Source organism: Spea bombifrons, chromosome 4, assembly GCF_027358695.1.
Source record: "Spea bombifrons isolate aSpeBom1 chromosome 4, aSpeBom1.2.pri, whole genome shotgun sequence".
NCBI classification, from domain to species: domain Eukaryota; kingdom Metazoa; phylum Chordata; class Amphibia; order Anura; family Pelobatidae; genus Spea; species Spea bombifrons.
Genome location: NC_071090.1, coordinates 74141592 through 74166426, shown reverse-complemented (window position 1 = coordinate 74166426; position 24835 = coordinate 74141592). Strand labels below are relative to the sequence as shown.

The window sequence follows — 24835 nt, the reverse complement described above, 5'->3', positions numbered from 1 at the left end:
TTAATTAGAAAAAACTGTAAGTGCACAAGAGGTCTTCCTCTGTAACAGTGTGTTTGAACATGTATTAATTTAATTGTCAGTTTTAATGTTTATTGATAGTTTTCACTGCCACTCTATTGTAATAGTGCTTTATAATCTATTGTTCACTGCATGGCGGTATGTTTAGGAGTCAGTGCAGTGCTCAAGTCGGCTAGAATGTAGCAAGCACATAACATAGCTAGCATATAACTCATTTTTATGTGATACTTGTATTAAAAAAAATAGGAGTTCCACTTTACTCTGTGGCAATGTTTATCGCCAGCATTTGAAGAGTCGTTTACCTGTGCATATGTATTCCAAGTGTATTAATAACAAGATTTTTAATACAGTGGGGATTGAGAGGGTTAATTCAGCAGCTCTCAGCTCAGCAGTCCCTGAACAAACAGATTAATCTGTGCTCGTTAGGGGAATTTACCAGCAAACTGGCACTAATTAGGCAATGGCTGCAGCACCCCAATTTGCCACTAGTGGGCAATAGAAAGAACCTGCTTCTGTCAATCCCTTACAAACACAAACTCCAACATGTTTTGTGAACCCAAAGGCCACAATAACATTTTCACTATATTATCCATACAATTGCATAAAGTTAGTATACTTCTATTTAAATGTGATTCCTAGCATTGAGAGCATGCATACGGAGAAGTGTTAGTAGTTCAAGAGTGCCAAGACTGTAAACTCACAAGACTCTCTTACTTTGTTTTAATCTTATTGTCATTTTGTATATTGTAAATATTAGTTTTATTGAAACGCTCCATAATGTTATATGACTACAAAATTGGCTGGCACTCTATACATAAAATGTAATTCAATGTAAATGTAATTGTTCACAAAGTACCTTGCAATAAAAAATTTTGAAGGGAAAAATGTATCTGTGGAGATAAAAGAGTTAATGAGACTCTATGGAACCCCACCGGCCTGTTAACAGAGTGAGAAAGATAGAACAGGGATTTGGGGAAATCTTTTGCCCCAAACTCCCCTGAGGGCTCTACAGCAACCTGATAATTAGATAATTAGTATGAATATTAATTGGCAGATCTGTTCCTCAGCCCAGTGATCCTTTTTTATTGTATAACATTTTAAAAACACTTTATTCCACTAGAAACCCATGTCACTATGTCATGGGCGTTACTGTAGTGCAGACAAAAAGGTTTAGCTGTGACTTTTCAATTCTTATGTATAAATTCTATATAGACAGAATTTTTACAGTAGAAGGAAACAGTACCAACAGATTTATTATTACTGTCATCATCTATTTCTATACATTTAAAAATATAAATTTAAAAAAAATAAAGAAAATGTAATCTTTTTTCCATCAGCCTGTGAGATGCTACTCTACCATGTCAATGGCATGGATTCCAATCCTAAACATGGCCAATAGGGGAGAATGTATTGGTAGGCAGTAAACACTCTTAATGCCAATGTCTGTGCACAACATGTCTACCCTGTCTAAGAAAGGCATTAATAATAAAAAACCCACCTTATTTGAAGCCTTGCCATTGGTCGATAAAATACTGGCCTTTGCTGATCTGACTTTGAATATTCAAAATACTAAAAGTGACCAAAAATGATAAATTTAATACAAATCATTTCAGCCATAGTTGTAATTGTCTGGAGGGTTTTGCTTGGCAAGTCATTTACTGCTGTTCACAGACAGGGCATGGTGACAGACTTTTCATTACCAACAAGAAAGGTGTTATATGGTCAATATTATATTCCTGAGTAGGTTGATTATATTTTTATTAAACAGAGGATTTTTATCCTGTAGGATATATATACTGTGTTTGTAAATGCACATATATCTGTGTTTTGCTGGGTCTGTATTTCCAATATTTATTTGCAGCGCCTAGAAATACTCAATAGCAATGTCACTGAAGCCGAGTTTCACATACGGCTGGCAGACAGCAGTCTCTCTATTATTCCAACGTATCTTCCAATTAACACTTCTTACCCTGGGCTCAGCATCCCACAGGAGAAAGCCTGGACTAGAGATCGGGCAGCATGGGGACGCAGGAAAGGAAGACAGCTATTAGATTAGGGGGAAAGGGAGCATTTGAAAGAAGGAAGATTAAATTAGAAAAGGGAAAGTGGAGAAATGCAGAGATTGTGAAGACTGAAATGAAAAAAGAAAAAAAAGCACGCCAAGAAGCAATAATAGCTAATATTGAGGCGCCATCCTTTTTTGTAGAGAAAATCTAGTGCAGCAATCACATTGCACAAATAATTCTATATAGATAACATTGTGTCTTGTACAGTGCCTTGCAAGAGTATTCACCCCCTTGGCATTTTTCCTATCTTGTTGCATTACAACCTGGAATTAAAATGGATTTGTTGGGGGTTTGTATCATTTGATTTACACAACCTGCCTACCGCTTTGAAGATGCAAGATATTTTTTATTGTGAAACAAACAAGAAATAAGACAACCCCCCCCCAGAAAACTTGAGCTTGCATAACTATTCACCCCCCCAAGACAATACATTGTAGAGCCACCTTTTACATCAATTAAACAGCAAGTCTCTTGGGGTACGTCTCTAAAAGCTTGGTACATCTAGCCACTGGGATTTATGCCCATTCTTCTAGACAAAACTGCTCCAACTGCTTCAGGTTGGCCGTGTTCAGCTGGTGTACAGCAATCTTTACGTCATACTACAGATTCTCAATTGGATTGCGGTCTAGGCTTTGACTAGGCCATTCCAAGACATTTAAACGTTCCCCCTTAAACCACTCGAGTGGAGCTGGAAGGTGAACCTCTATCCCAGTCTCAAATCTGAAAAATGTATCTATTATTGTGTAGGTTCATAGAAGTTCAATGTATATAAATATATATACTGGAATTCAATTGATGAATCTAACATTAACTTCTAACATCTTAATTCACCCATACTGTTTAATCTAAATGTCCAAACATATATATATATATATATATATATATATATATATATATATATACATACACCAGCACCTTGCACACACTCTGTTCATATACATTTAGATTTAACAGGATAGTTCTAATGTAAAGTTCTTGATCCTCAAGTAGAATAGTTGGCAGTCTATGCAGGACAAGTACTGTGAATTGTTAGGCTCCATTTATTTTTGTTATACACTGATATCATTTCAGTGCAAATGCTATTGTTATTTAATAAAATCCTTTTCATGAATAGACCCTCTTTTTATGTGTTTTTTTTTGGGCAGATAGATGGGCCAAATAGTTATTATCTGCTGACACATTCTATGTTTCTATGCTTAAAAAACCAACACACGTATTTTATATGGGCAAATTGATCACTCTTGTAATTTTGTATTCGAAAAAAAAACGTATTTTCCATGTTTAATATGCAGTGTTGGCATTTGGTTTCATGCAGAAAATTGGGCACTTAGGCCCAAAAACATTCACCATCACTGCTCTAAGTAAATCAATAAGTAATAACAAAAAGGAAGATTCAACTGGTGATAAGACAAATATTAAAACCTCAGGTTCATGTTTCATACATTATTCCCAATATTTTCAAAGATGAACGACCCTATACATTGTTTTAAGTTGAACCCTTCTGAAAGTGTGAGTGGAAGTTTTTATTTATTTCAAAAAAATATGTAAAATATTATTTTTTTGTGACACTCATTTACGTTACATTTTATTTATACAGATTTTATAATACTATGACAAGAAGGTGACAGTGAAAGAGTAACATTAAAACAATAACATTATTACACATTAAGACATACTATTGTGAACTTACAGTTTAATTCCAATGTAATTCCAATGGGCCTGGGCAACCTTTCTATACATATATTTGATGTATTTGGATAGATAAATGTGCCCATATGCAACATAAAACCCTGTTGTTCTAGATGACAACTCACACTAACTCCTTAGCAGACACTATGGCCAAATGACATTACAGACATGCTGCTCCTTAGAAAATGCTCAGCTTGACTAATGTAAAGACAAGCACTCAAAGATTGGTTCCATTTAAAATTTCGTCCCCAAAATGTACTTGCATTTTAACCTTTTTGTATGAGGTGTTGAAGAACATGGAGGTATAACAGCATCCACATTTAGCAGGTGTCTGTGACAGACAGGTGGCATTTTAATACAACAAAAGATCTTTTGCAAACTGGATTTTTAGTTTGTATCTCCAAAGATTCCCAGAGATATGAGAAAAAAAATTTCTTTATGAATCCTCTTTAAATAATCTGAATAGAAATTAACTACACTGTCAAGATGTCTAATGTGCTTGCATATATAATTAGATCGTTGGGATGCATTTACAAATGTCCTGGCAGACTGAAGTTACAGTAGCTGTCTTTCACGTTGTACACTGTGACTGTGAGCACTTTAGTGAACAGAGGAAAATATCCTATACAGTTTATCACCAACCTCTCACAGAACCATAGTACACCTCAGGAATTGGGCTATGGGAAAAGTAAAAAGAGTGAATTAGAGGGGAGGAATGAAATAAGAAGAAAGCATCAAGTAGGAGAAAGGACAAGAAATAGTAGTGAATAGGAAGACATTCCTTTATGGTTATGAGAAATAAGCAGGATGAAATAAAAGCATTATGGAGGAGGAAAGAGTCTAAGGAAAAATACAAGAATAAGTGTAAAAGAATACAAGTGTGAAATCAGGTACGGGCATTACTTCAAATGAGAGAAGAAAGTGTAATAGAAGACAATATGGAATGGATACAGTGAGAAGAATATTCATGGTTGGGATATCCAATTGGTTCACTGAGCAGCGACCCACTGGGGAGCACAACCAAGTATTTTGTCCCCGGTAATGCAGCACAGGACCTGGATCCATAATTGAGCTCATGTTAGCCAGAGCAAGAATACTCCAGTGGGCAGTAGCATAACAGGAGCTTCATTGCATTTGGGTATGAACAGTTTGAACTCTCTGCTTGATCAACATATTTTGATAGTACCACCCTATTGTCATGTGAAATATATATATATAAAACATGTGCTATGGCAATCTTGAGCCAACTGTAATTTACATCTAAAACTGTTGACTCCTCATCACACATGTTAATGGACTGTTTTCTGCCTTAAGGACATGTGTGACTCCTCTGTAAATTATATAAAGTAGGACAACGAGCAGTGGCTTCTATGGTTGGAGCAACCCCTCTTGGTTTCTTTGGTGAACATGGGGTGTACATTGCTCTGCAAAATGTTTGTATCCCTATGAATCATAGGAAGTAGAAGACATTGTAAAAAATCATATGATGTGTTATTCTGTCAACTGTTGGACAGACTCCATACAATAACTTTGAATTTTCTACTTTTTGGTACATAACAAACCATATTGTTGCATTCTCTGGTAGACATATCTAAAGTAAGAAAATATGTTTGTCACTGTGTGGTTTAGCATGGCTCTGATTTACTGACCCCTTTAATCTAGAAGGGGATTATCTGAGCGTGAGAGTGAATATGTAATAGAGACGCAATGAAACAGGGAGAGAGATTAAATTGTAAACAGTGTAGACTGATAGACTATTTTTCTTATAAGTCAAGGTTTCTGGTGAGTGTGGGGGAGGAGTGCGCTGGTGAACAGAAGGAATGACAGAGGGAGCTGCAAACAGGGTAGAGGAGGTGTGAATGGCACAGAACATAATTACAACAGGGGACAGGGAAGCATTCGGAATATGGTAGGAAAGGAAGTGATGAGGAAAAGAGAAATGTATAAAGAGAGAGAAAGCAGAGCAAAACAAGGGGAATAAGCACAGGAAGATGGATGGTAAAAGCACGGAACAACTAAGCAACTGAAATAGGAAAACAGTGTCATTTAGGACTTGTAGTAGTAGTAAAAAAACATTAATAAAATAAGCCATGTAAGATGGATTAAAAAAAATAAAAGGCGAGTAAAGATATTGGAGTAAAATGAAGAATTTGGGTTTCCTTCATAGAAAAAAAAAATATAAAAAAATAATGAAGGGAAGGATGGAATGGAGTGAATGAAATAACGAAGGCTTGAGTGCAGGGGATTTGTGTGCATGTGGTGGCGGGGGGTTACTATGTCCTTGAAGAGAGGCTTATTCAGCACATGCAAGGTTTTGTCTCTTAATATTTAATTTCTAAAGAAAAGCTTCAAAGCAAGGAGGAGGGGGGGGTTGTTCTGGGGCTGGGGTATGCCGACCAGTCCTGTGTATGAGGAGGGGGCTGTACGGGAGGAAGAGAACTGATTGACATTCTAAGCACTCAGATTTTTTAAATATGACGAAAAATATTGATCCACGACAAAATCTGTTGATAAATATTGATCAGGGCTCGGCTGTGAGCAAGGGACAGGAGCGTGCAATGAGTGCATAGGATTTTTAACAAATGCACATTTCAATTGATGCTTGGGAGGAGTAGTTTAGAAGTGTCTTTATAAGCAAACAAGTGTGAAAGGCTGTGTTTACATGTTTGCTTATGGAACCGTGCATAGCACAGAGTGTCTAAACCCCAGCTGCAAAATAAAAGCATTTTCCTGCAGCAAGTATTGTGTTAGCGTATAAATGCTTTTCATAGGATGTTGACCATATTGAGTTCTTTTTTAAAAAAAAATATAATCCTGAAGATTCAAACCAGTGAATGCTAGCAATTTCGAAGACTTTGTGCACCAAATATGAAATAACTAAACTTTCTCTAAAATTCATTTACTCTCACATTTAGACACGTGTATAAATAAAACAGAAGCAAGCAATACTTAAGTTACTGGTGCTCGGAACAAAGACAGTTATAGTCTATTAACTGGGAATAAGGCACCCTTTTAAAATAGAGGTAGGGGATAAGTTAGTGTGCCACTAGGCCATAACCTTATCTTAATGTTCAAGAACACAAAGCAAGTAACACAAGTAGTAATGTGACATTTGTCTGGCACAAGCACTGAATGATTTACATTACCAACCATATCTTCATTTTTGGTTTTGGCGCTCAGCATGTGAGTGGTTTCTGTTAAAAGCCTCATTTTCCTAATGCTTGTGTAGGCACTGTTTCTAGGAAACGAAACCCACTCATTCCTACTTTATACTGTGTTTTGAAAAAAGCAGCCCTACCCTTGGCTCTTAATTTCTTCTACCATTCCCATCAGTATACATATTTAGAATGAATTTTTCAAAATTACTCTCAATCACAATTTCTATTAACTAGCATATAAATCTTAAAGAAACAACCAGTACATAAGTTCTATACCATTTCCTTTTAAAAAACCTTTTCATCAGATCATTTTAATGAGATTTCAACCTAACTGCTCACTATTATAAAACACACAAATGTATTTTCTACATTTATTTGTATTTAAATAAATCTAAATATGCCATTTTAAAAATGGGGATTTGGGAGCATTCTGACAAATGTTACATTGCAACATTTTGCGGAAGCAGCATGTACTTTAGAACTTACAAGCTGTTATCTTACTGTAACCAGTACTGGTTGCTTGCAAACAGTCACTAGCGGCTCATGCAGTAGCATGGAATCAATTGGCCTCTGGTCTCAGTTCGTTGGCCCATCAGATACTAGCAGGGATGGACTAGGAATTAAAACCAGCCCTGGAAATAATTGACTACCAACCCCATATTTCATGGTACCATTTGTGGGCACGCTGCACATAAATGCTTTCTGACCTTGCATGCACTGATCTTTACTTTGTCTGATCTTGCTTTGGAAACTTTGCTCTTGGGCAATGCATTACCTTGCTGCTAACCACCGAATACTTGGTCTACAGTCAAGTGTACCAAACCCAGCTATCCATTTATCACATGTCAATCTACAGTCTACAGAACTGGACAATACACTGACCGTGACTTGATCTGCAGTCTTCTCTTCCAAACCTGACGTTGCCAGTAATGTCTCTAACAGGGATGTAATGTTACTGGTTGGGCTGGATCTGCGGGGAGTAGGTAGGTAGGTACTGTTTGCACCATTGATCTCCTGCTACTACCTACTCCCTGCAGATCCAGTCCAACCAGTAACATTACATCCCTGTTAGAGACCCTTTTTGTGGCAGGTACATCTAGCTAGCCATAAAGGTACATGCATGAGATGATAAGAAAGATTCATACTGATATATCACCATCTTCCTTCAAAAAAAGGTTCACAGGGACAGATTTGTGAGATGATGCAAGCTGGGCACTTGGTGCCTCACAGTGTTCATCAGGTTATGTGTTATCAAAGAGAGTCTTGAATTTCACCATTTTCCTGTGATTGCAAGTTGCAGCTATAATTCCTCTTCTCTCTAACCAAGCTGCGTTTTTCCTTCGTCTTGGTAATTGAGGGCTGATTGCAGTGAGGGCCACCCCAGCTGAGGTCGATGTCGTTCTGGCAGAGGCTCTGGTGTCTGACTCTATCTTATATTATGTTACATTTTATTATATATAATGCAGAAGTGTAATATTAAGCACAGTGTACTGGTCAGAGTAAAACGAAGAACAGACGAGACCGTGGTAAAGACACTAGGGCACATTCAGTGTGCACACTGGGCCAACCAGACAAAGAGAGTCACCAAGTTAAAAAAGAACAATTATGACCCAGATAAAGAATATTATCATTTTCTGTATATAAACTGAGTCTCTTTCCCTTATGTACACCCATGAACATTAACACAATGGTCATAAAAACACATACCAACACATACATTGACAACTACTACTATCAATACACAAAAGCATACAGACGCATACATTTTTATTTTTAATTTCATTTGTTTAATCTTTGAGCTACTTCCTATTTACTAACATTTCCTGTAGCGAGGGAGTCTAATCAAATTGGAGGAAAGTAGAAGAGGCAGGGGATATGTGCGGCTGGCAGTACTGACAATTAAATGGTAGTGTAAACCAAAACCTTTTTTCCGTTTATGTACACATCTTTTGTATTCAGGCAGGTTCAGTTCTATACATAGGCTTTAGCAAAGTATGAAACAATGTGTAAATATCATCCCTAGAATATCTAAATGACAAAAACATAAACCTTTTCTCTTTTCTAACTTCAACTATCACAAGACTTCTAGAAAATAGTTAATTTCTGGGTATGCTTAACTTTGTTAGCACATGCACTGTACAGTTGTTATATGTTCCAGATGGCTTTTACATATAGCATAGGAAGGGGTTATATGGTCAAAAATAATAACACTGCTTTAGAGGACTGCATTGTGAGGCGCCAAAAAACTTGCGGGCGCGGGTGGTCTTGCTGGGGCTGCGGGCGGGAGCGGGCGGTCAGGCACTGTACCTGCGGGTCCCGGTAATCCCGCGCAGTCCCGCAAGGCTGTCTTCTCGCTGCTCCATAACAGTGTCTCCTATCTTGCTCCGCCCAGGAACAAGGCGGAGTCACGTGATGTGATGTCACTTCCTGTGACTCCGCCTTGTTCCTGGAGGCAGGCGTGATTGGCCACAAATGTGGCGGGAGCGGGCGGGATTGGCCACAAATGTGGCGGGAGCGGGCGGGAGCGGAACACTCACATTGCGGGAGCGGGATTAAAAACAGCGGGAGCGGGCGGGAGCGGGATTAAAAAAGCAGTCCTGCGCAGGGCTCTACACTGCTTGACAAATAAAACACACAAGCTATAGGTTTACATGGGAACTCTCTGTATTTCACCTGGAAGCTCCAGAAATCAGATGTGATTCCTGGAGTAGTGTGTTTAATCTACGGGTGAAGGTGCTGTATTTGGCCCTTACCACTTCTGCACCCATCCCACCCCTTCTTGGTGTCTTGGCTTCTCAATTATTTTGGGGGCTAGCCCATCACTATGAATGGCCAACCTCCAAACCTACGCATGGCTAGCTCCACCTCCTTAATCTACCCCCTTCTTAGTTCCTATAAGGAGCAAGAGAGCTCCAGGGGCAATGCCCAGGCATCACTATAGATAGCTCGAATAAATTAATTAGTTATTATAAAAGTTGTAATGGTGACAGCTCCCGCTTGTGGGGTTATTTCATGAATGTAAAAAGTAAAACAGTCACATGATAATAAATACTTTAAGCCTGTGTGCTAATAAATAATTACATAAGCTCTTAACACCAGACATCATTGGTACCAGCATCAAATGACCCAGCCAGACACCAAATTAGGGACCACCTAAGACTATTGCCCCCCCTTACACTATATGAGGCATATGTTACACCCTTGCATGGTGCTAGTAATAACATATTTTATCCTGACAGTATTGGAGTATTTCGGTAATTGAGGCAGGAAGATCTAAAGAATAGTTATGCAAATGACTGCTCTACAACTGTTGTTGGATTACAGTTCCCTTCATCCCTATTGCAATTAACCTTTGGCACTAAAAAAGCACCACTGAGAAAGCAAAGAAGAAAATCCCTTTAAATGTTTGCAGTGGTTGTAAATATATCCTGTTACATGCATTAAAATATCCATTGTGTAACACACGCTTTAACCAAAAAGATAGGTATATTTTCAGCAATTGTACGTTAGAACAATCTGAGCGCTCAAATATCTCAAATATATACAGTTAGTCACAGAGACAGTGTAGGGCGTGGGCAGAGGGGGTACATGACAATGTTTGGAAGGACAAGGGGGTAAGCTTAGAAATATTGTGAGCTAAGTGAGCTGAGGGATTACATTCTTTCACAGATCCATCTGAAGGTACAGCTTTCCTGTCCACTCATCCTTTTCATGGTTGGTAGGAGTGGTAGTGCCAACTGGCAGGGAGTTGGGGGTTCTATGGAGTCAATTAGATCTGTGTTGATCCAGTTTGGTATATAGTGCTACATATCTATACAGGCACTCTGCTAAAAACCATGCACATAGGCTATTGGAGTACATTTACATACCCAGCAGCAAACTTTATGATGCTTAATGTAAAGGCTAGGGTGCAGACTTTAGCACTCGGGAAAGGGCTTAGTAGCTCTGCATAATGCTCAAGACAAAAAAGGCACAGGGAAGGTGGAAGAGAATAAAAAAAAACAATATTTTTATAACTTTATATCTGGCAATAAATTAATCATGGTTAATTATAATAATAATAACAATAATAATACAATTTCTGCAACACATACTGCTTATTACGTTTATAATTGTGGTACAGAATCAAGTGGTATATAAATATGATGCAATAATAATAATAATGATATTCACTCCATTATATTACTGTCTTCCCATCCCTTCCTCACCCCGTCTGTCTCACTTTATAAGGTCCCTTTATACAGCTCTTTATATTTATGGCTCCCTGGAGCACTTAAACACATCTCGAGACTGTAAAACAGATTGTTACTGATACAACTCCACATAAAGACCATGCACTGTGGAAGAGTTATTATAAGGATATGTAGAAACATATACTACATATATATGCAGAGAATTATAAACATCATACACACATTTTATACCCACCATAATCATTTTATGTAGCTCAAGGGATGGTGAATTTTATGACTATGGTAGATGGAAAACTTAAGAAGCTTCTTGTTTAGCTCAGAAGCTATAAGAACCTTTTCTTCTGCTCACAAAGAACCTGTTATGGAATACATATGGACATTTTCATTTCGAGTGTTGTTGTCGCTGCCCTAGGCATGACCAAAGACCTAGCTTGCACTTGTCCACTTTTCTAGGTGCTGGCATATGACATCATAGCAAAAAGAAAAAGCTAAAAACTAATTTCAGTAATTTCTTAATTATTTCACTAGTAATTCATTGTTCAGTTATTTACATTTACAATTGGAAACACATGATATGTTTTACAAATATAGTGACAAATCCATATCTTTTTTGCTTTGTACCAACAGATTCACATTAAGCCAGACTAAGGAGACAATTTTTCAGCTATGTTGTGAAAACCTAATTAATGTTTTTACCATTAAAAGCTTCTTCTTGATCCATTCACCAAACCAATATGCATGCGCATTTTCAGAAGTGTCCAAATCCCCAGGTGGCATTTTCAGTATGCAGCTTGCATTTCACTCAGTGCTAATTACAGGATCCACTGATCCATCAAAGTTATCTTGGATTTTGGAAATGCTGTGTTTGGGCTGCCCTTTTAAACACCTACCATACCTTTAGGTCATTTAAATAATGATTTGTCTTTAAAGCTTACTAAAAATCAGCTTGTCAGTATTAATACAAAAGGCGCTGTCTATTAAAAGCACCATGTGAAATGTATCTTTTACTATGAATTTCTTGGCAGCAGCTAAGGTTTAACCGAGACATCGGCCCTGTTATTTATAACATAGGGATTGTTTTGGATCCAGATTTATTTGTACTGTCCTTCCACTGACACGTGGCCAGTGAGGCCAGGCTGGTTCCCAGCATAATCCAGTCCAACATTAGCCGAGTCTCATGTAAAGAGTCTGTCTGCCCTCAGCTGAGAATGCTATTAACATCATTAGACAGCCTCAAACAGTATATGCCGTCCAAAGCATGCGTTACCCAGCCACCAATACAAAGTGAATTTCTCTCCATATTTTATCACTAAGATGCATCCATCACTAATACATTGAACACTTAGAACATTCTAACACGCAAACAGAAAACACAATACTTATTTGAAGTCCAAGTGCTTGTTTTAATTGAGACATGAATCTTCTTCCTTACACATTTCATCTACACTGAACTCATTCTCAGTGGCGACTTTAGGAACAATATATAGGCGGGGCACATAAGGTACCATAGTGAAAACTGGGGGGGGGGGCACCCCGTGATTCACCACCGGACCCCTAGAACACGGGGCCCCTTGGCAACTGCCCATTGTGCCCATGCGTTTAGACAGCACTGTGCCAATTGGTCCGGCGGCTGGGCGGTTCCAATTTCGGTGCGGGGGGTGATTGATAAAAGAGATACAGGTCAGGCAATAAGGGAAAGTACAAAATTGTCTCTTGCACCATAATATGTATAATGTTGGATTACGCACCATATATCACACTTTCTAAAAACCTTACGTGTATATTCAAAAGAGCTGTCCCATATAGTGGCATAATTAAAACGCTTTGCTTCATTCAGATTTTTTGCCAGTGACCCTTAATAGTCATGTGACATAAAACCAGGCACTGATAGGTTGTTTCCACGGAAACTTAAAACATTATATAACTGAACTGATTTTGTAAAACTACCTATATCTTGTATTTTTTTTGGTCAATCTGTGTAATTGGAGAATTTAGTTTAAACATTTAGTTTATGGAAGCTGAGATTTGTGGCAGGTACCGGCACATGCAGCATTATATTTAAGCAATTTCCCTTTTCCTCTAGTTTCTCCTCAGCTACCCTTTCAAGGAATGCCTTCTGTGTATGTGATGCCTTTCATCTATAGTGTACTTACTAATATAACCAGTATATACTATATATACTGCCCTTTCAATAAGTAACCACCTGTACGCTTTTTATCTTCTTATAATCTTGCATCTGTTTATTGGAATACAAACACTGGAAACAAAAATTGCTAATTTTTGTTTAATAAACTATTAGTTTATTTTTCTCATTGCAACACTATGTCATCATCACTCACTATCTTGTTTCCTTTCTCATTTCTCTTTCTCTTACTTGTGCTTGTCGGACTATTCAGGTGTGAAGAAGGGAGAATTACATTGTATAGACCTTACTCCCCAGGCTGAGAAAACACATACTGGAATCTGCTTATTTTCTGCTTCAGGGGATCAGCTGCAAACAGACATATTAACATCTATCTATCTATCTATCTATCTATCTATCTATCTATCTATCTATCTATCTATCTATCTATCCATCTATCTATATATCTATCTATCTATCTATCTATCTATATATCTCTCTATCACCTCTCTAATGTCATACACTGCAGGTATAATACTGTTCAAAAGTTTGGGCTCACTTAGAAATGTCCTTGTTATTGGAAGAAAAGCAAATTTTGTCCATAAAAATAACAGGAAATGGATCACAATGTAGATATTATTAATGCTTTAAATGATTATTGTAGCTCTAAAAGGCTGATTTTTTAATGGAATATCTTCATAGGCATACAGAGGCCCTTTATCAGTAACCATCACTCCTGATCATTAGAAACCATTTTGCAATTATGTTGCACAGTTACAAAAAGTGACTCCAAACAGTATTGTATGTACTCTGACATACATGATCATTTATTGTCTTTACCTTTAATGTTTCTGTGTATTTGTGAGTTTTGAAAATGAAACTATTTGTGTTGGTATTGTAATCACCTGTGGATATCTATGTGTTTATGAATGAATGCACAGCTATGGAAAGAACATAACCAAAATGCTGATAATTAACAGATCAGGTTTCCGAATGGATAATGATGCTCAAGGGCCACAAACCCAGCAGACCCCTGGCCTGTTCATGAGCTGAGTGGCCCTATGAAGGCTCTGGTGTCCATCTATAAAGACACTGTAAGGACCTCCAGCTGCGGGGGGGGGGGGGGGAGGGAGAGCTTGAACAGGTGTGGTTCTGGCACAGCCTCTTCTCTCATCTCCTCCATCATCAGGGTGTCTCTCACACCAGCTTTCCCAACCATAGTCTTCATATTATTCACACTGACCAGTAAAACGTAAGGGCAACTGTGTGCTGATCTCAGAAATTAACCCTTGCCATAAAAGTAGAAGCATTCTTCTCATCTGGCGCTTTAATAGTTAATGATCGGTGTAAAAACGTTTCACAAAATACTTCATAAAATCGACTTAAAAAAGGAACGCTGGTGTTTTGATGAGAGTCATTTGCATATAAACCAGATGATTAGAAAGCGGTGCATTTCTGAACGTTAATACCAATTATAGACCGTCATATATGATGCATTAAATGTATGGGAAGACAGGTATGTGTTAGCTAAGGTACTATACATGTGTATGAAGATCAATACATGGATGCATATTTAATACCTGCATATATGACCTGTGTTCACATGTAAAGGCAAGCACACTAATATATCCCAATACACAAATGCAAGCTTATCCCCAGCTCACACCTCCCTTTCCCAAGGGACCCCTGAGCTGTCGAGAAATTAAAATCTGGTAACAAAATCAATTATTTATATTCATTCCTGGAAGGAATGATGAATAAGGAGACAAATGTAACCCCTGCCTGGCCATATTGCCTTGGTGATAGATACTGTTGGGTGGTGTATAGGCTAGGACTGCATTCTTTATATGCCTATAAATGTAGAGATAACTGTATGATCATATAACAATTGCCAAACCTGATGGGAACGAAAGACTGACCACCTAACGTTGATATTTACATTTAATTTCAATTCATTGTGTAAGATATGCGTGTTCCTGCATTTATTCATGTGTCTTTTAAGCCAGAATGCCTTATCATGTGCTTTGGAGCTATTTGCACACAGCAATGAAAACAGGAATCTGAATGTGGAATAGGAAAAGGAGTGAGTAGCAGGGCAGGGGAGGGTGGGGAACTGTCAGATACATGGAGTGGAAGGGAGGGGTACAGATCAGGGACACACTGATGTGTCATTAATGTTTCATTCCATTTGCTGGTGGGGGGGTCCATACAGCTGTAACCCACTCAGGATCTGCTTTGGGTGGGGTGTGGGAGTGGACTAACAATGAGAGAACACTGGGCAGCTTATTGATGGTAGGCTGAGAACCCCTACAAAATTCTACTCATCCCTTCCTAATAACGGGGGGCAGACAGGGTGATGTTGAACCCACACCCCTTTACCCCAAGGGGCTGCTCCACCTAAGTAGACACCTCTTTTACCTTGTCTACATTTTTGACAGCTCCCAAAGTTTGGATAACCCGTTTCACAAAGCCTTTACACCAAATCCTAAAGGTAGATTCAGGAGGTAAGCAGCTTTTCTGATATGGGGGTTGTGGATAATTGGGGGTGATCTTTTGTAGACATGCAGACTCGTATCCATATGTGTCACTGGATTGACTGATGCATAATGTATGCGCATGTATTCTTAGAAACATCTACGGTAGCTACCTGTATAGATCCATTTATTTGCCAATAGTGTTAATATTGAATGATATATATATATATATATATATATATATATATATATATATATATATATATATATATGCACTAAATGACGTGTATGCATTTTAACTTGTCCTTGAGCTACATGTGTATGCTGGACATGTATAGCCATTCCATCTTAGATAAAGATTTGCATTACCATGCAGTGAGGAGGCAGCACTTCATGCAGGTCGAATATAGTCTGTTGTACACAACGTTCTGATTCTATAGCTTCATATGCTGTGTGCATTTAACGCTTTCATTGTCAAGGGGTAGGCTTTTGCACCCTTTGCCACATACAGTGTTAAACCTATGCCTTTACCAAAATATATGCTTGTGATCGCTCTCTGTCTGTCTGTCTGCCTAGCCACCCATATATCCATCTAATCGAATTAATCTATCTATCTCTCTATCTCTCTATCTATCTATCTATCTATCTATCTATCTATCTATCTATCTATATATATATCTATCAATCTATCTAGATATATTATCTTATAAAGCAGGGTGCATATCTATCCACTTAAAGGAACACGTGTCCCTATGTAGTATATTACAAAGGAGTACATTAAAGGGCACATGCTCACACTTTCATGCTGAATGTGTCTAGTATCTTATTTATCGTGGCTTCCGCACTAGCTGCACACAGAGAAGACTGGATGTACTGTAGATAGCGATCTGTACAGTAATATTTAGAGGGATTAAACTGCTAGGAGCGAGTTAGCAGCTGCAGGACCTGATTTTTATCAGTAGAATATCCTCGGAGGAGATGTTTTACTTCCAACAAAAGCAACATGTTGAGCTTGGGACAATGTGCTCCTTCAAGTGGCTGGGAATTAATCAGCGAGAATTTATTGCAGCACTGTGGACAGCTCCTGATGAATTCAATGAGCCTCTACCGGTTTATTCCTCCCCTAGGAGAGGTTCATGGTTCTGGTTTATGGCTGGCTAGATTCACTTAAACATATGGGAGTTCCATGTAGAGCGCAGCAATCCATCCACACACGGTTATCTGCAAAGTGCTGTTTTATATTGTGCGTGTTTTATATTGAAATATATTTATTTTTCCTTTAGTACTTTGTGTCGATGAACGCATTTATCCGTCTAACCCAACACTATCTCTGTATGTAGACGTGTCTATCCACTTTCAGTTACCTGTCCCATCAGGGGAGATAGACAGACAGGTGGACACACATAGACTGATTGACAGACAGCTCCATAGTTACATCCATACACTGTACACATGATTAGTATTAATAATAATAAAAATAATATATAATCCAACTATCTATCTGTCTATATCCATCTATCTCTCTATATATCATCTATCTATCTATCTATCTATCTATCTATCTATCTATCTATCTATCTATCTATCTATCTATCCATACCTATCTTTTATCTCCATCCATCTATCTATACCTAGCTATCCATATCTATATATCTCTCTACATCCATCTATCCATATCTACATCTATCCCTATAACCATATATATGTATCTTCCTATATTTATCCATCAATCTAGATCTATCGTTTGTAACATTTCATTTTCTCACATTTCAATTGAAACTTTTTTTTAATGACTGTCCTTATTACTTTGTATCAGGATGACAATCGCTTTCCCCATCTATTGTGACCTTTTGTACCAATCTGTACACAATTATCCCCCTCACCCCCCCTCTTGTTCTCCCCGTGTATGTTTAATGCATGTCTGCATTAACCCCTCCGTGCCCTGTCAGCATGGGGTCCAGCGGCCCATTGAAAGCAGGACGGGCTGAGTGTGTCCCCCCAACCTGCCGCCTTTGTCGGTGCAGCATTTAAGGTTAATTTAGCAAATGACTGGGACAGAGCACGGAGAGAATGAGTGATCGGCAGATCTGGCCGTGGAAGCTGAGAAAGAAAAACAAGGATTAAGAAAAACAGCACATTTTCTTGCACGCCTCAGGCGGCATGTCAAGTTTAAAAGGGTTTTTAAAATGGAGATGTGGGTTCCAGAGCGGGCTCTCTGGGGATGAAAAGAAAGCTATTATTGAGGTGACATTTACCAGAGCAGAAAAGAGCCTTCAAATTACACGAAACGAGGAACGGAGAAACGAGATGAACAGGGAGGGACGGTGCGGAGAGTACCGGGACTGATTGCTTTTCCTGATGAATCACCCCCTAATGTGAATAAAAAGAATTGGGGTTAATCTACAGAAAATTGTGCGGAAATAGGGGGAGAATTAACGGAAAGCAAAGGAGGGGTCGGTGGAAGGAATACAATACCGGGAAACGGAGCGGCTGCCTAGAACTGGACCGGAAAAAAATTACTGATAGAGGGGAGAGCCCGGCGGGGGTGTGGGGTGGGGGCGATGTTTTGGCGGGTGTGGATCTGAATGGCAGGACGGGTAGCTTGGGAAGGTTCACAAAGGTTAAGAAGCAAACTCGAGAAACACACATAATTGAAATCTAATTGTTTCTAATCAAATCTTGTATCAAGGTCATGGAGAACACAGCGATCCATGTGCGAATGTTTGTCGGTCTGTCCAGCCTCTCATACAGCAATTAAATATACATCACACACACACATATGTATATATATATATATATATATATCTGAACATGCTCATAAATTAAAAATACAATTTGTATCAAACATATGGGAGATATTCGAATTCTAAAAAACAAAAAAACAAAATGTCATTTTTTGATTACATTAAAAATTATATACACTGTGCCTCTATTTAACATGTTAGAAAATTCACCTATACTGAATATATATGTGTGTATATATATATATATATATATATATATATATAATTTATATATGTACAATATATAAAAATGTACTGTATAAATGTTTTACCATGTACACTGGAATGCTATATATATATATATATATATATATATATATATATATATATATATATATATATATATATACACACACAAACTCACACACAGGGGAATGATATATATATATATATATATATATAGATATATATATATATATATATACAAACTCACACACAGGGGAATGCTATATATATATATATATATACACACACGATGGAATGGAATTAAATATATATAGTTATTGTTAATGTTTTCCCACAGACGCATTTCAACAAAAAGGTATACTCGATAATAAATGCTGTTTGTAACGATAGGGTGATAGTTTTTTGTTATTCACGACATAAAACAAAATAATAATAGTAATATTTTTATACTGCAGCGCAGCACTGAGTAAACAGGAAAAAAACAGGCAGTGCAACATTGTGGTTTTCAAGAAACAAAGGGTCAGACGTGCCCCGCTGAAAGGAGCGGACATTCTAAAACGAATACAAGATTACTGAATAAGTACACACATACACATATATATATTATATATATATCACGGATTTAGGGAAAACTAGATATGCTGGTTACTAAAATACGAAATATTGTTTCTGTTGAAAAGCATATGAAGGTATTTAAACTAAATATGTTATTGTAAATCAAATATTTGTAGGTCCATACTTACATAGTTATAAAGGCTGAAAAAAGACATGCGTCCATCAAGTTCAGCCTTTCCTATATCTGTTAATTTGTTGCTGTTGATGTTTTAGTATTAATATTGAAGTCACAACAAAATATAGGAGCACAAATCCATACGTTGTACAATGAAACTAAAATAATCAAAATACTGCAACAATTATATTCCTTAGTGTGCTTATGTTTTGTACATATATAACTATACATGTTACTGTGTATACCCAGTTCAGAGGCTCAAAATTAACTTTGGGAATGTATTTAGCATCTACACACACACACACACACACACACACACACACACACATATATATATATATATATATATATATGTATTTATACCATAAAATACGGATAAATGCTAAAATATACTATTATGTGTGTGTGTGTATATCTTTATCTATATATATATATATTATGTAAAATAGTGTCAGAACAGAGCGAGATTTGTTCTCCTTACATATCAGATATATATATTTATATCTATATATATATAGATTGATAGAGCTATGGAAAGCACTTTAGTGCGGAAAGCGATAAGGTGTGATAAATGCGCGCCAGGCACTATTTGTACGCGCACTGTGCATGTGCTCTGTGTTCACGTTAATTGGCACTAAGTGACTAATCCGTGCATTTAACACAATAGAGAAGCTCGGCTTTGTGTTGTGCTGCTCAAGGTGAGATGTTCTGTCGCTCCTCCATTAGGCTGCGTTGCTATGAGCAGCTGATTACACGGCTGATACCCTGCAGACTGCCAGCCTGGGACAAGATAATAGAGACACTCGTGTCTGACAGAGATGTTTAGCGATGCCGGGCTGGTAGCCGCTCTCACAGGCTGCCGTTGCGCTGATGGATGCACACATTCCACAGGCACCTGTTGTCCTGAGTTGTCCTCTGGCGGGGTGGGGAACGTCCGCCGATGAGCGAGCACACCCCTCCTGGAGACGGCCACCCAGCACACGCGAATCGGGTTATCGCCAGCGATCATCACCAGTTTCATGCTGTCTATTCCAATGGGCTAATTAGCTTGATAAAGCGAGTTTTGTTAATAGGAAAATCTCCCTATCCTTCCGCACACCAACATTCGGGGCTAGTTACAACTGGCGGCGAACGATAACTGCTTGATTCTAATACCCCTGGTGTGACATTGTAACATTATCTGATGGAATAGATCAGGAATATTACTTCTGGGGACAGAATTCTTGTCATCGAGGCCATGCCATTTTCTTGCATGTGGTTATCATCTCCCATACTGGGAGTACACTGTGTATACTGCACAAGTGAATGAGGAACATGTCACTTTACTGACAATCACCAGCTGGAGGTAGTGTGGTTGTTCATATTGGAGGTGAGGAGTTAACATATTTTTTTAGTGATGTTTGTCATTATATTACTACTAGTTGTAGATATAGGGGTATCTATCTTATGATTTATACATAATATATATTAGCACAAATACTGCCTCAACAAGATGGCAGGCCCCTGTATCATGGAGGATTTGCTCGTGTGTATCACAAGCTTGCACCTGCATGGATCAAACAGAACGGTAATAGGGTAGATGAAGCATTTTTAAATAATTCAGCCCTACTTATATGTATTATTATTTATTGATTTATATAGCATCATTTTTTTTGCAGTGCTGGACAAACACCATGGCTTTTTATCACATAAGCCAAAAATATAATTATTGCAAAATTTGTAACTATAATGCTAGTCACTTACTTTTAATTTCCTATTTACTGATTACTGATTACTGATTTTAATTGTTCTACATGTTTTGCTTAAATACACTTGTGCTTAATGTAAATTTTCATTACATTTCCAAAAATTAAAAACAATTCAATATAACCTATCTTTCATCAGAGCGTTAATGAAGTCATAGGCATAAATAGAAATAGTAGGCACTCTGTATACAACTTAAAAATATGGCCACCTCCACAGCTACTGTCCTAGCTACAGAGCACCATTGTATGACATCATAAGGCTAAAGGCAAAAATCTAAGGAGGCCAAGGACTAATTAAGTTTTGAATCTTTACATCAGGAAAAATTGTCAGACTTGATGGGCCGAATGGTTTTTATCTGCATCAAATTGTATGTTTCTATGTGAAACCATACTCAGTCATAAAACTTGACAACATAAGTAATAGTGTACAATTACTGTTTTCTTTTTCTTTAGAATATTCTTGTGCATCATGACATACTGTTTATTAGTTTCCTAACATCCTAACAGCCTATACATTACTTGTGTTTTGCAGGCAAGACAATGGCCAGCTTTCTGTTCCTGTTTGTGGCTGCAGCTCTGCTGGTGCTGACTCAAAGTTGCCCTGATACCTGCACCTGTGTGGATAAGTATAACCAGCAGTTTGCCGACTGTACTTACAAGAAACTTCAGAAGGTTCCAACTGGATTTCCTTCTAATATCACAACCCTCAGCCTTTCTGCCAACAAGATTAGCTCCCTTAAAAGGTCCTCCTTTTTGGGAGTGCCCCAGATAACATCACTGTGGATGGCTCACAATGAGATCAGTTCAGTGGAAAAGGGCACTTTGGCCACACTGGTACACCTAAAAAATCTAGACATTAGTCATAATCAACTTGTTGACTTTCCCTGGGAGGATTTGGCTAGCTTACCTGCACTCCAGCTTCTAAAAATGAACAATAACCGGATGGTTAACCTACCCTTGGATGCTTTTCAGAACCTTACAGATCTCAGATCTCTAAGGATCAACAATAACCAATTCTCCGTCATACGGGAGGGTACCTTTAAGCCACTAATTTCCCTCTTACACATTCAAATATATAACAATCCATTCCATTGCTCTTGCTCAGTCATGTGGCTTAAAAAATGGATGGAGGAAGCTCAGGTAACAGTGGCTGAAAAGGATTCACTTACATGTGCTTCACCAGAGGATCTCCGTGGAACTCCCCTCTCTAAAATCCCAGAGTTGCCTTGTGAGTTACCCACTGTTCAGCTGAGCTATCACCCTAACCTGGACAACACAGAGCTTTATGATGGATTCACTCTAACTCTGCAGTGTATGGTGAGTGGTAGCCCTATGCCCGCCATCCAGTGGAAAGTCCGCAATTCCACCCAAGAGACAGAAATTAAGGTACCCACCAGCTTGTCCAAGCCAAGTGCCTCTGGTAACTTTTTGGTGTATTCTAATGGTACTCTAGTAGTTCCACACCTTAGCAAGAAGATGGAAGGAACCTACACATGCCAAGCTACTAATGAAATGGGAAGCAGTCAGAGCTCAGTCAACGTTTCAGTGGCAGGAAGCCAGAAGTATCCCACCAAGACCTTGGAGGATCCAACAGTTGGAAAAACATCTTCAGAGGGGAAGAAATCTGGAGTAAAGGTGTCAGGGAACAGTGTTCTCAAATCAGATACACCAGAGGAAAAAATTAAGACTGTGCTGCCCACTAGAGAAACTGAGGGAACAAATATAAATGAAGGGGGCATCCTGGAAACCCAAGACCATCCAGTGACATTTGAAAATAAATGTGGCCGAAACGTGAATAGTCACCATGTATCAAATCATGCGTTTAATGAAAGTTCCAACCTTAAACCCCATATATTTGATCTTGGGGTGATTGCGCTGGATGTTTCTGAAAAGGACGCAAAGGTCCAAATCACTCCTTATCCATCAAGCCCAGGCAAAAATCGCCTCAAGATGCTCTACCTATGCCAAGAGAGCCGCAATGGCTTTTCTTTGGTCCAGTGGTCAGAAATTGAAGACAAGGTTAACTCCTACTGGTTTCAAGGGTTGACTCCTGGCACCAACTATTCAGTATGCTTAACTTACAAAGGTGAAGACTGCCAAGTGCAAGTTGTTTTCACTACCAAGAAAGAAGTTCCCTCTTTAATCATCATTATCGTGGTGAGCATTTTTCTTTTAGGGTTGGCTACCATACCCTTGATGGGAGCTACTTGTTGTCACTTACTTTCTAAGTACCATGGGAAGAACTATAAACTCATAATGAAGGCCCACAAACCTGATCCAATGGAAAAGCGCATAGATGCTGACTTTGACCCAAGAGCTTCTTATGTGGAGTCAGAGAAAAATTATAACCCCAGTGAAGCTGAGGAAGGGGAAGCTGAAGCAGTGCCTGTGGAGGGGGAGGGGGAAGGAGAGCCAGAGGGAAGTGTCCTGGATGAGACCCTTCCTAATTCCCAATCCAAAACTAACCCAGAAGATTTTGAAGTAGGTTCAGAGTATAGTGATAGGCTTCCTCTTGGGGCAGAAGCTGTGACCATCTCTGAGGAAATTAATGGCAATTATAAACAACCTGCAAACTGACCTGTATGACTCAGTGCTACCCCCCATACATTAAAATTTGTCCCAAGAATATGTGCCAGAATTAGTTCTTCATCTGAGATGAGATAGGGGGATAAGTGAACCTTAAAGATTTAACATAGTAACTGCCAAAGACCCCAACAAATACATATCAAAATGATTACAAAAGTGGGTTTGTAGGAAACCAGGAAGTTCTCAGTTGTGTTTTGCAGCAGTAATATTACATTTCGCAGTCTTGCAGAAATACATGAATTTAATATTCCAAAAGGTTTAAACCCAGGTCTGTTTCTGTAAGATCATATTAGCTCTACACTACCCTCACGCAACAAAGTATGTGGATTATTTCTCTGGAAATTTTAGTTTCTTATCAGTAGCAAACAATGATTACTTACACCAGAACCACTTACTGTTTAATTGCACAACGAAACAAAAGGAAAACTTAACAGATAATAAGTGCAAGGTGCTCAGATAGACATATAACCAAAAATCATAACATAAAAACAACATTGTAAGGTGAGAGCTATCAGAAAGAGACTACTGCAATATATCGCATTTCTGTGATAAGTTTTCTTTAAATCATATGGTGCCAGAAACCTACACAAAACTCTCTGTGTGCACGTAGTTCGAATTACCTCTTTATATCCAGTCATTTCTATGGTTGCTGCATGCAAACATATGGTAAACACAGGTCTGGATTTGGCCTGTCGTATGTGAGAGTAGTGAGCTGAGTATAACCCTTCTCTCTGATTTACCCTGTAGTAAAAATGATGTTGGCATTCTGCCAGTTCTAGTCCTGATTCCATTTAATGCAACATTTTAGTGTTGTGAAAATATTTATATTTAGAATACCCAGCGTGTATGTCAATTATATAGTTTAGGCTTTTTGGCTGGCAGCCTTAAACCCCTAGACGCTCTCTAGATCTTACTGTAAAATCCAGCCCTGTGCGTGCAGCACAGTGTATGTGACATGTAAATACGTCTATAGAAAAGCTTGCTGACATATGTAGTACCTACAGCATTGTGAATTATGAGCTATATATATATCAGTCTATGTTAATACACAGAATCATGTGTGCAGACATACAGTATATATGCAT

The 24835-nt window shown here is 38.3% G+C and overlaps 1 protein-coding gene across 1 annotated transcript; it reads left to right on the top strand.

The window, feature by feature from the left end:
* The first annotated feature begins 15539 nt into the window (after positions 1–15539).
* On the top strand, positions 15540–24225 carry ISLR2 (immunoglobulin superfamily containing leucine rich repeat 2). Its single transcript, XM_053464501.1, has 2 exons — positions 15540–15750; positions 21697–24225. The coding sequence occupies exon 2, from the start codon at positions 21705–21707 to the stop codon at positions 23739–23741; it is 2037 nt and encodes a 678-aa protein (XP_053320476.1). The 5' UTR covers positions 15540–15750; positions 21697–21704; the 3' UTR covers positions 23742–24225.
* Positions 24226–24835: the final 610 nt, after the last annotated feature.